The 12,467-nt window shown below is 46.8% G+C and overlaps 1 protein-coding gene across 1 annotated transcript in view; it reads left to right on the top strand.

Moving 5' to 3' along the window:
* Positions 1–11,023, top strand: part of LOC122934617 (carboxypeptidase B-like) — a 39,832-nt gene extending 28,809 nt beyond the window's left edge. Inside the window, exon 11 of the mRNA XM_044290205.1 lies at positions 10,781–11,023. Within this exon, the coding sequence (XP_044146140.1) occupies positions 10,781–10,968 (188 nt within the window). The 3' untranslated portion in view covers positions 10,969–11,023. The remainder of the gene's footprint in view (positions 1–10,780) is intronic.
* Positions 11,024–12,467: the final 1,444 nt, after the last annotated feature.

The following is a 12,467-nucleotide window of genomic DNA, read 5'->3' as shown; positions in this document are numbered from 1 at the left end:
GATCTGCAGCTGTGGATCATTGAGCTGCTGATCCTCAATTGCTCACTGTTTTTAGGCTGCACAGACCGTTTGTCAGTCTCATTTTTCTGGGGTGATCGGCGGCCATTTTGTGTCTTGTGGTGCGCCAGCACAAGCTGCGACCAAGTGCATTTAACCCTCAATGGTGTGGTTGTTTTTTGGCTAAAGCCTACATCAGGGTGAAGCTGTCACACCAAGTGCATTTAACCAGCAATAGTCTGTTCATTTTTTGGCCATATACAAAATCAGGGGCAAGCTGCGCCTGTCACCAAGTGCATTTAACCCGCAATGGTGTGGTTGTTTTTGGCTAAAGCCTACATCAGGGTGAAGCTGTCACACCAAGTGCATTTAACCAGCAATAGTCTGTTCATTTTTTGGCCATATACAAAATCAGGGGCAAGCTGCGCCTGTCACCAAGTGCATTTAACCCTCAATGGTGTGGTTGTTTTTTGGCTAAAGCCTACATCAGGGTGAAGCTGTCACACCAAGTGCATTTAACCAGCAATAGTCTGTTCATTTTTTGGCCATATACAAAATCAGGGGCAAGCTGCGCCTGTCACCAAGTGCATTTAACCCTCAATGGTGTGGTTGTTTTTTGGCTAAAGCCTACATCAGGGTGAAGCTGTCACACCAAGTGCATTTAACCAGCAATAGTCTGTTCATTTTTTGGCCATATACAAAATCAGGGGCAAGCTGCGCCTGTCACCAAGTGCATTTAACCCTCAATGGTGTGGTTGTTTTTTGGCTAAAGCCTACATCAGGGTGAAGCTGTCACACCAAGTGCATTTAACCAGCAATAGTCTGTTCATTTTTTGGCCATATCCCAGTCTAATTCTGTCACTAAATCCATACCGGTCACCCAGCGCCTAAATACTAGGCCTCAAATTTATATCCAGCTAAATCTGTCCCTAGTGCTGTAGCTGGGCGAGTTATTTAGTGTCCGTTCAAGCACATTTCTTGTTCTGGGTTGAAATACAATTCCCAATTTAGCAATTTCATAATTTAGTGGTTCCTGCTATATCAGAGCTATTTGAAATCTATCCCAAAAAGGGTATATAATATTGAAGGTGCACATTGGGTCATTCAGAATAACTTCACACACACCCGCTACTGTGTATTTCCAAGTCTAATTCTGTCACTAAACCCATACCTGTCACCCAGCGCCTAAATACTAGGCCTCAAATTTAAATCCCTCTAAATCTCTCGTTACCCACCGCTGTACTGTTGTTGCTGGGCAAGATATTTAGTGTCCGTCAAAGCACATTTTTTGTTCTGGGTTGAAGTACAATTCCCAATTTAGCAATTTCATAATTTAGTGGTTTCTGCTATATCAGAGCTATTTGAAATCTATCCCTAAAAGGGTATATAATATTGAAGGTGCACATAGGGTCATTCAGAATAACTTCACACACACGCTTCTGTGCATTTCCAAGTCTAATTCTGTCACTAAATCCATACCGGTGACCCAGCGCCTAAATACTAGGCCTCAAATTTAAATCCCTCTAAATCTCTCGTTACCCACCACTGTACTGTTGTTGCTGGGCAAGATATTTAGTGTCCGTCAAAGCACATTTTTTGTTCTGGGTTGAAGTACAATTCCCAATTTAGCAATTTCATAATTTAGTGGTTTCTGCTATATCAGAGCTATTTGAAATCTATCCCTAAAAGGGTATATAATATTGAAGGTGCACATAGGGTCATTCAGAATAACTTCACACACACGCTTCTGTGCATTTCCAAGTCTAATTCTGTCACTAAATCCATACCGGTGACCCAGCGCCTAAATACTAGGCCTCAAATTTAAATCCCTCTAAATCTCTCGTTACCCACCGCTGTACTGTTGTTGCTGGGCAAGATATTTAGTGTCCGTCAAAGCACATTTTTTGTTCTGGGTTGAAGTACAATTCCCAATTTAGCAATTTCATAATTTAGTGGTTTCTGCTATATCAGAGCTATTTGAAATCTATCCCTAAAAGGGTATATAATATTGAAGGTGCACATAGGGTCATTCAGAATAACTTCACACACACGCTTCTGTGCATTTCCAAGTCTAATTCTGTCACTAAATCCATACCGGTGACCCAGCGCCTAAATACTAGGCCTCAAATTTAAATCCCTCTAAATCTCTCGTTACCCACCGCTGTACTGTTGTTGCTGGGCAAGATATTTAGTGTCCGTCAAAGCACATTTTTTGTTCTGGGTTGAAGTACAATTCCCAATTTAGCAATTTCATAATTTAGTGGTTCCTGCTATATCAGAGCTATTTGAAATCTATCCCAAAAAGGGTATATAATATTGAAGGTGCACATTGGGTCATTCAGAATAACTTCACACACACCCGCTACTGTGTATTTCCAAGTCTAATTCTGTCACTAAACCCATACCTGTCACCCAGCGCCTAAATACTAGGCCTCAAATTTAAATCCCTCTAAATCTCTCGTTACCCACCGCTGTACTGTTGTTGCTGGGCAAGATATTTAGTGTCCGTCAAAGCACATTTTTTGTTCTGGGTTGAAGTACAATTCCCAATTTAGCAATTTCATAATTTAGTGGTTTCTGCTATATCAGAGCTATTTGAAATCTATCCCTAAAAGGGTATATAATATTGAAGGTGCACATAGGGTCATTCAGAATAACTTCACACACACGCTTCTGTGCATTTCCAAGTCTAATTCTGTCACTAAATCCATACCGGTGACCCAGCGCCTAAATACTAGGCCTCAAATTTAAATCCCTCTAAATCTCTCGTTACCCACCGCTGTACTGTTGTTGCTGGGCAAGATATTTAGTGTCCGTCAAAGCACATTTTTTGTTCTGGGTTGAAGTACAATTCCCAATTTAGCAATTTCATAATTTAGTGGTTTCTGCTATATCAGAGCTATTTGAAATCTATCCCTAAAAGGGTATATAATATTGAAGGTGCACATAGGGTCATTCAGAATAACTTCACACACACGCTTCTGTGCATTTCCAAGTCTAATTCTGTCACTAAATCCATACCGGTGACCCAGCGCCTAAATACTAGGCCTCAAATTTAAATCCCTCTAAATCTCTCGTTACCCACCGCTGTACTGTTGTTGCTGGGCAAGATATTTAGTGTCCGTCAAAGCACATTTTTTGTTCTGGGTTGAAGTACAATTCCCAATTTAGCAATTTCATAATTTAGTGGTTTCTGCTATATCAGAGCTATTTGAAATCTATCCCTAAAAGGGTATATAATATTGAAGGTGCACATAGGGTCATTCAGAATAACTTCACACACACGCTTCTGTGCATTTCCAAGTCTAATTCTGTCACTAAATCCATACCGGTGACCCAGCGCCTAAATACTAGGCCTCAAATTTAAATCCCTCTAAATCTCTCGTTACCCACCACTGTACTGTTGTTGCTGGGCAAGATATTTAGTGTCCGTCAAAGCACATTTTTTGTTCTGGGTTGAAGTACAATTCCCAATTTAGCAATTTCATAATTTAGTGGTTCCTGCTATATCAGAGCTATTTGAAATCTATCCCAAAAAGGGTATATAATATTGAAGGTGCACATTGGGTCATTCAGAATAACTTCACACACACCCGCTACTGTGTATTTCCAAGTCTAATTCTGTCACTAAACCCATACCTGTCACCCAGCGCCTAAATACTAGGCCTCAAATTTAAATCCCTCTAAATCTCTCGTTACCCACCGCTGTACTGTTGTTGCTGGGCAAGATATTTAGTGTCCGTCAAAGCACATTTTTTGTTCTGGGTTGAAGTACAATTCCCAATTTAGCAATTTCATAATTTAGTGGTTCCTGCTATATCAGAGCTATTTGAAATCTATCCCAAAAAGGGTATATAATATTGAAGGTGCACATTGGGTCATTCAGAATAACTTCACACACACCCGCTACTGTGTATTTCCAAGTCTAATTCTGTCACTAAACCCATACCTGTCACCCAGCGCCTAAATACTAGGCCTCAAATTTAAATCCCTCTAAATCTCTCGTTACCGCTGTACTGTTGTAGCTGGGAAAGTTATTTAGTGCCCGTCAAAGCACATTTTTTGTTCTGGGTTGAAGTACAATTCCCAATTTAGCAATTTCATAATTTAGTGGTTCCTGCTATATCAGAGCTATTTGAAATCTATCCCAAAAAGGGTATATAATATTCAAGGTGCACATTGGGTCATTCAGAATAACTTCACACACACGCTTCTGTGCATTTCCAAGTCTAATTCTGTCACTAAATCCATACCGGTCACCCAGCGCCTAAATACTAGGCCTCAAATTTATATCCCGCTGAATTTGAATACAATACATTGGGCCAAATAATATATTTGTTGTTGTGGTGAACCATAACAATGAGAAAAACATCTAGTAAGGGACGCGGACGTGGACATGGTCGTGGTGGTGTTAGTGGACCCTCTGGTGCTGGGAGAGGACGTGGCCGTTCTGCCACATCCACACGTCCTAGTGTACCAACTACCTCAGGTCCCAGTAGCCGCCAGAATTTACAGCGATATATGGTGGGGCCCAATGCCGTTCTAAGGATGGTAAGGCCTGAGCAGGTACAGGCATTAGTCAATTGGGTGGCCGACAGTGGATCCAGCACGTTCACATTATCTCCCACCCAGTCTTCTGCAGAAAGCGCACAGATGGCGCCTGAAAACCAACCCCATCAGTCTGTCACATCACCCCCATGCATACCAGGGAAACTGTCTCAGCCTCAAGTTATGCAGCAGTCTCTTATGCTGTTTGAAGACTCCGCTGGCAGGGTTTCCCAAGGGCATCCACCTAGCCCTTCCCCAGCGGTGAAAGACATAGAATGCACTGACGCACAACCACTTATGTTTCCTGATGATGAGGACATGGGAATACCACCTCAGCATGTCTCTGATGATGACGAAACACAGGTGCCAACTGCTGCGTCTTTCTGCAGTGTGCAGACTGAACAGGAGGTCAGGGATCAAGACTGGGTGGAAGACGATGCAGGGGACGATGAGGTCCTAGACCCCACATGGAATGAAGGTCGTGCCACTGACTTTCACAGTTCGGAGGAAGAGGCAGTGGTGAGACCGAGCCAACAGCGTAGCAAAAGAGGGAGCAGTGGGCAAAAGCAGAACACCCGCCGCCAAGAGACTCCGCCTGCTACTGACCGCCGCCATCTGGGACCGAGCACCCCAAAGGCAGCTTCAAGGAGTTCCCTGGCATGGCACTTCTTCAAACAATGTGCTGACGACAAGACCCGAGTGGTTTGCACGCTGTGCCATCAGAGCCTGAAGCGAGGCATTAACGTTCTGAACCTGAGCACAACCTGCATGACCAGGCACCTGCATGCAAAGCATGAACTGCAGTGGAGTAAACACCTTAAAACCAAGGAAGTCACTCAGGCTCCCCCTGCTACCTCTTCTGCTGCTGCCGCCTCGGCCTATTCTGCTGCTGCCGCCTCGGCCTCTTCCTCCGCCTCTGGAGGAACGTTGGCACCTGCCGCCCAGCAAACAGGGGATGTACCACCAACACCACCACCACCACCTCCGTCACCAAGCGTCTCAACCATGTCACACGCCAGCGTTCAGCTCTCCATCTCACAAACATTTGATAGAAAGCGTAAATTCCCACCTAGCCACCCTCGATCCCTGGCCCTGAATGCCAGCATTTCTAAACTACTGGCCTATGAAATGCTGTCATTTAGGCTGGTGGACACAGACAGCTTCAAACAGCTCATGTCGCTTGCTGTCCCACAGTATGTTGTTCCCAGCCGGCACTACTTCTCCAAGAGAGCCGTGCCTTCCCTGCACAACCAAGTATCCGATAAAATCAAGTGTGCACTGCGCAACGCCATCTGTAGCAAGGTCCACCTAACCACAGATACGTGGACCAGTAAGCACGGCCAGGGACGCTATATCTCCCTAACTGCACACTGGGTAAATGTAGTGGCAGCTGGGCCCCAGGCGGAGAGCTGTTTGGCGCACGTCCTGCCGCCGCCAAGGATCGCAGGGCAACATTCTTTGCCTCCTGTTGCCACCTCCTCCTTCTCGGCTTCCTCCTCCTCTTCTTCCACCTGCTCATCCAGTCAGCCACACACCTTCACCACCAACTTCAGCACAGCCCGGGGTAAACGTCAGCAGGCCATTCTGAAACTCATATGTTTGGGGGACAGGCCCCACACCGCACAGGAGTTGTGGCGGGGTATTGAACAACAGACCGACGAGTGGTTGCTGCCGGTGAGCCTCAAGCCCGGCCTGGTGGTGTGTGATAATGGGCGAAATCTCGTTGCAGCTCTGGGACTAGCCAATTTGACGCACATCCCTTGCTTGGCGCATGTGCTGAATTTGGTGGTGCAGAAGTTCATTCACAACTACCCCGACATGTCAGAGCTGCTGCATAAAGTGCGGGCCGTCTGTTCGCGCTTCCGGCGTTCACATCCTGCCGCTGCTCGCCTGTCTGCGCTACAGCGTAACTTCGGCCTTCCCGCTCACCGCCTCATATGCGACGTGCCCACCAGGTGGAACTCCACCTTGCACATGCTGGACAGACTGTGCGAGCAGCAGCAGGCCATAGTGGAGTTTCAGCTGCAGCACGCACGGGTCAGTCGCACTACAGAACAGCACCACTTCACCACCAATGACTGGGCCTCCATGCGAGACCTGTGTGCCCTGTTGCGCTGTTTCGAGTACTCCACCAACATGGCCAGTGGCGATGACACCGTTATCAGCGTTACAATACCACTTCTATGTCTCCTTGAGAAAACACTTAGGGCGATGATGGAACAGGAGGTGGCCCAGGAGGAGGAGGAGGAGGATGAGGAAGAGGGGTCATTTTTAGCACTTTCAGGCCAGTCTCTTCGAAGTGACTCAGAGGGAGGTTTTTTGCAACAGCAGAGGCCAGGTACAAATGTGGCCAGCCAGGGCCCACTACTGGAGGACGAGGAGGACGAGGATGAGGAGGAGGTGGAGGAGGATGAGGATGAAGCATGGTCACAGCGGGGTGGCACCCAACGCAGCTCGGGTCCATCACTGGTGCGTGGCTGGGGGGAAAGGCAGGACGATGACGATACGCCTCCCACAGAGGACAGCTTGTCCTTACCCCTGGGCAGCCTGGCACACATGAGCGACTACATGCTGCAGTGCCTGCGCAACGACAGCAGAGTTGCCCACATTTTAACCTGTGCGGACTACTGGGTTGCCACCCTGCTGGATCCACGCTACAAAGACAATGTGCCCACCTTACTTCCTGCACTGGAGCGTGATAGGAAGATGCGCGAGTACAAGCGCACGTTGGTAGACGCGCTACTGAGAGCATTCCCAAATGTCACAGGGGAACAAGTGGAAGCCCAAGGCCAAGGCAGAGGAGGAGCAAGAGGTCGCCAAGGCAGCTGTGTCACGGCCAGCTCCTCTGAGGGCAGGGTTAGCATGGCAGAGATGTGGAAAACTTTTGTCAACACGCCACAGCTAACTGCACCACCACCTGATACGCAACGTGTTAGCAGGAGGCAACATTTCACTAACATGGTGGAACAGTACGTGTGCACACCCCTCCACGTACTGACTGATGGTTCGGCCCCATTCAACTTCTGGGTCTCTAAATTGTCCACGTGGCCAGAGCTAGCCTTTTATGCCTTGGAGGTGCTGGCCTGCCCGGCAGCCAGCGTTTTGTCTGAACGTGTATTCAGCACGGCAGGGGGCGTCATTACAGACAAACGCAGCCGCCTGTCTACAGCCAATGTGGACAAGCTGACGTTCATAAAAATGAACCAGGCATGGATCCCACAGGACCTGTCCGTCCCTTGTCCAGATTAGACATTAACTACCTCCCCATAACCATATATTATTGGACTCCAGGGCACTTCCTCATTCAATCCTATTTTTATTTTCATTTTACCATTATATTGCGATGCTACCCAAAGTTGAATGAACCTCTCCTCTGCCTGTGTGCTAGGCCTAAATATATGCCAATGGACTGTTGCAGTGGTGGCTGACATGAAGCCTGATTCTCTGCTATGACATGCAGACTAATTCTCTGCTGACATGAAGCCAGATTGTCTGTTACGGGACCTCTCTCCTCTGCCTGGGTGCTGGGCCTAAATTTATGACAATGGACTGTTGCAGTGGTGGCTGACGTGAAGCCTGATTCTCTGCTATGACATGCAGACTGATTCTCTGCTGTCATGAAGCCAGATTGTCTGTTACGGGACCTCTCTGCTCTGCCTGTGTGCTAGGCCTAAATATATGCCAATGGACTGTTGCAGTGGTGGGTGACGTGAAGCCTCATTCTCTGCTATGACATGCAGACTAATTCTCTGCTGACATGAAGACAGATTCTCTGTTACGGGACCTCTCTCCTCTGCCTGTGTGTGTGCTGGGCCTAAATATATGCCAATGGACTGTTGCAGTGGTGGCTGACGTGAAGCCTCATTCTCTGCTATGACATGCAGACTGATTCTCTGCTGACATGAAGCCAGATTCTCTGTTACGGGACCTCTCTCCTCTGCCTGTGTGTGTGCTGGGCCTAAATATATGCCAATGGACTGTTGCAGTGGTGGCTGACGTGAAGCCTCATTCTCTGCTATGACATGCAGACTGATTCTCTGCTGACATGAAGCCAGATTCTCTGTTACGGGACCTCTCTCCTCTGCCTGTGTGTGTGCTGGGCCTAAATATATGCCAATGGACTGTTGCAGTGGTGGCTGACGTGAAGCCTCATTCTCTGCTATGACATGCAGACTGATTCTCTGCTGACATGAAGCCAGATTCTCTGTTACGGGACCTCTCTCCTCTGCCTGTGTGTGTGCTGGGCCTAAATATATGCCAATGGACTGTTGCAGTGGTGGCTGACGTGAAGCCTCATTCTCTGCTATGACATGCAGACTAATTCTCTGCTGACATGAAGACAGATTCTCTGTTACGGGACCTCCCTCCTCTGCCTGGGTGCTGGGCCTAAATATATGCCAATGGACTGTTGCAGTGGTGGCTGACGTGAAGCCTCATTCTCTGCTATGACATGCAGACTGATTCTCTGCTGACATGAAGCCAGATTCTCTGTTACGGGACCTCTCTCCTCTGCCTGTGTGTGTGCTGGGCCTAAATATATGCCAATGGACTGTTGCAGTGGTGGCTGACGTGAAGCCTCATTCTCTGCTATGACATGCAGACTGATTCTCTGCTGACATGAAGCCAGATTCTCTGTTACGGGACCTCTCTCCTCTGCCTGTGTGTGTGCTGGGCCTAAATATATGCCAATGGACTGTTGCAGTGGTGGCTGACGTGAAGCCTCATTCTCTGCTATGACATGCAGACTAATTCTCTGCTGACATGAAGACAGATTCTCTGTTACGGGACCTCCCTCCTCTGCCTGGGTGCTGGGCCTAAATATATGCCAATGGACTGTTGCAGTGGTGGCTGACGTGAAGCCTCATTCTCTGCTATGACATGCAGACTGATTCTCTGCTGACATGAAGACAGATTCTCTGTTACGGGACCTCTCTCCTCTGCCTGTGTGCTAGGCCTAAATATATGCCAATGGACTGTTGCAGTGGTGGGTGACGTGAAGCCTCATTCTCTGCTATGACATGCAGACTGATTCTCTGCTGTCATGAAGCCAGATTGTCTGTTACGGGACCTCTCTGCTCTGCCTGTGTGCTAGGCCTAAATATATGCCAATGGACTGTTGCAGTGGTGGGTGACGTGAAGCCTCATTCTCTGCTATGACATGCAGACTAATTCTCTGCTGACATGAAGACAGATTCTCTGTTACGGGACCTCTCTCCTCTGCCTGTGTGTGTGCTGGGCCTAAATATATGCCAATGGACTGTTGCAGTGGTGGCTGACGTGAAGCCTCATTCTCTGCTATGACATGCAGACTGATTCTCTGCTGACATGAAGCCAGATTCTCTGTTACGGGACCTCTCTCCTCTGCCTGTGTGCTAGGCCTAAATATATGCCAATGGACTGTTGCAGTGGTGGCTGACGTGAAGCCTCATTCTCTGCTATGACATGCAGACTAATTCTCTGCTGACATGAAGACAGATTCTCTGTTACGGGACCTCTCTCCTCTGCCTGGGTGCCGGGGCCTAAATATCTGAGAATGGACTGTTCCAGTGGTGGGTGACGGGAAGCCAGATTCTCTGCTATGGAACCTCTCTCCAATTGATTTTGGTTAATTTTTATTTATTTAATTTTTATTTTAATTAATTTCCCTATCCACATTTGTTTGCAGGGGATTTACCTACATGTTGCTGCCTTTTGCAGCCCTCTAGCCCTTTCCTGGGCTGTTTTACAGCCGTTTTAGTGCCGAAAAGTTCGGGTCCCCATTGACTTCAATGGGGTTCGGGTTCGGGACGAAGTTCGGATCGGGTTCGGATCCCGAACCCGAACATTTCCGGGATGTTCGGCCGAACTTCTCGAACCCGAACATCCAGGTGTTCGCTCAACTCTATTTCTTAGGCTATATCGAAGCATGGTCGAAAAGGTGATGAGGTATGATATGTTGAAGATATTATGCACGTTTAAACTGGAGCATTTGGAGATGTTCTGGCTAAGAGGAAAGAAAGAAGGTAAACCAAGGTGGTGGGCTTGTGAGGAAGACAAGAAAATGCACCTCCAGTTACAGTTTTTTTGGGGAGTGGTCTATCATTTATAATATATCTATATTGAACATGTAGGTTTGCACATGTTCAGCGGTCAAGTTACCCTGTATGAAAAACTTAAAAATCAACATATTAAGGCAAAACTATGAATGGGTCAAATACATTTAATGAAATTGAAATATTAAAATTGCACCTTCTAGATCCCACCTCTGGATCCTCTGATGACTGGGCCTACACACAAGGAATACAGTATGCCTTCACCTTCGAGCTACGGGACAGGGGCAAGCATGGCTTCCTCCTCCCTGAGTCACAGATAAGAGCGACCTGTAAAGAAACTACACTGGCCATCAAATATATCGCCAATTATGTCCTCTCTCATTCTTCCTAAATGTCCTTCACATTTTTTGTATTCTTTCCTGTGCATAAATCATAACAGCAAATGAGTTATCAGCATCGTTTTTGTGGCTTCGATATACTGTAATTGGGAGATTATTATCTGAAGCGTTTACATAGGTACTGGAACAAGGCAATTCTTTACAACTGAAGTTTAATATGGATTGTGAGGTGTTGGTGACTGGTCCTATATTATAACCAGGTAATTGGTAATTTGGTTGAGGCTTTTCTACCTATATATTGCTGTTACTTGTCATGGCACCACATGGGGTTATTTTGATTGCCTTCTATGAATGTCCTGCTAAAGTCTCCAGCGCTGGCGAGAGAAACCTGCTTTTGGGCACCAGTTCTTGCAGGCTAATCTGTGCGATGGCAAACCTGTGTACGAGATGATCAAGTGGTAGGACTGAACTACTGGGGATGTGTCTCAAAACGATGTGGAGGTTCTTAGAAGGGATCAAAAGAACATCAGGGGGCAGAAAAAGAAAAAAAATTCACTTTCTAAAATATTTTAGAGGGATTCTGTCACCAGGATTAACGCTATAGCGATATTTATATGTGCCCATTAGTCTCCTTGCTGTGTTTAAAATAATCCCACTCTTACTGCTCTGTGTGTGTTAGAGTCTTATAAAAATCCATCTTATTGATATGTAAATTACCTTGGTCAGGAGCCCAAAGGGTTGTCCCACGATCTGATAGAGCCCAGCCGCGCCCATCGATCCGGAGCCCAGCAACGCCTACCACTTAATATATTCACTCCACTTGCCCTGACGTCATTTCTTCTCCCTGCCGTAATCTCACGCATGCTCAGTGGACACTGTAGTCTGCGCCTGTACGGACTACTGGCACCAGCTTCGACGAGTCAACTGCGCATGAGCCTGCTCCCTTTACCGGTGCCAGCGTGGTGCGCAGGGAGCTGGCGCATGCGCAGTTGACTCGTCGAAGCCGGTGCTCGTAGTCCGCACGGGCGCAGACTACAGTGTCCACTGCGCCTGTGCGAGACTACGGCACTGAGAAGAAATTATGTCAGGGCAAGTGGAGTGAATATATTAAGTGGTAGGCGGTGCTGGGCTCCGGATCGATGGGAGCGGCCCATAGCTGGCATATTTCAGTATAATAAATGACCCCCTCTGTTTTCACTTTCCCGTTATGGTATATTGAGTGCAGAATGATGGGGGGAAATTGGAACTTTTTTTTTATTTGAACACAAGACTGCAACATAACAAAATGTGAAAGGGTCTGAAGACTTTCTGAATGCACTGAAATTAGATAGATAATGTAAATGGTGCCATAACAAGTACTGTAGGTAAAAGACATATTTAGACAAAGGACCTTAATTATTTAAGTGGAAAAATATAATTGATGGATAACCATCAGGAAAACCCTTGTCCATAAATTCTGTTAATACACAGGTATTTTAATAAGTCTACTGCTAGGGTATGGATCGTTCCAAAACTATTGTGTCAAAATTTCTCCTCACAGAAGCCAACTTGC

Source organism: Bufo gargarizans, chromosome 4 (assembly GCF_014858855.1).
Source record: "Bufo gargarizans isolate SCDJY-AF-19 chromosome 4, ASM1485885v1, whole genome shotgun sequence".
In the NCBI taxonomy this organism is placed as follows: domain Eukaryota; kingdom Metazoa; phylum Chordata; class Amphibia; order Anura; family Bufonidae; genus Bufo; species Bufo gargarizans.
Note: the sequence above shows the minus strand (reverse complement) of the source record. Positions and strands in the feature narration are given on the sequence as shown.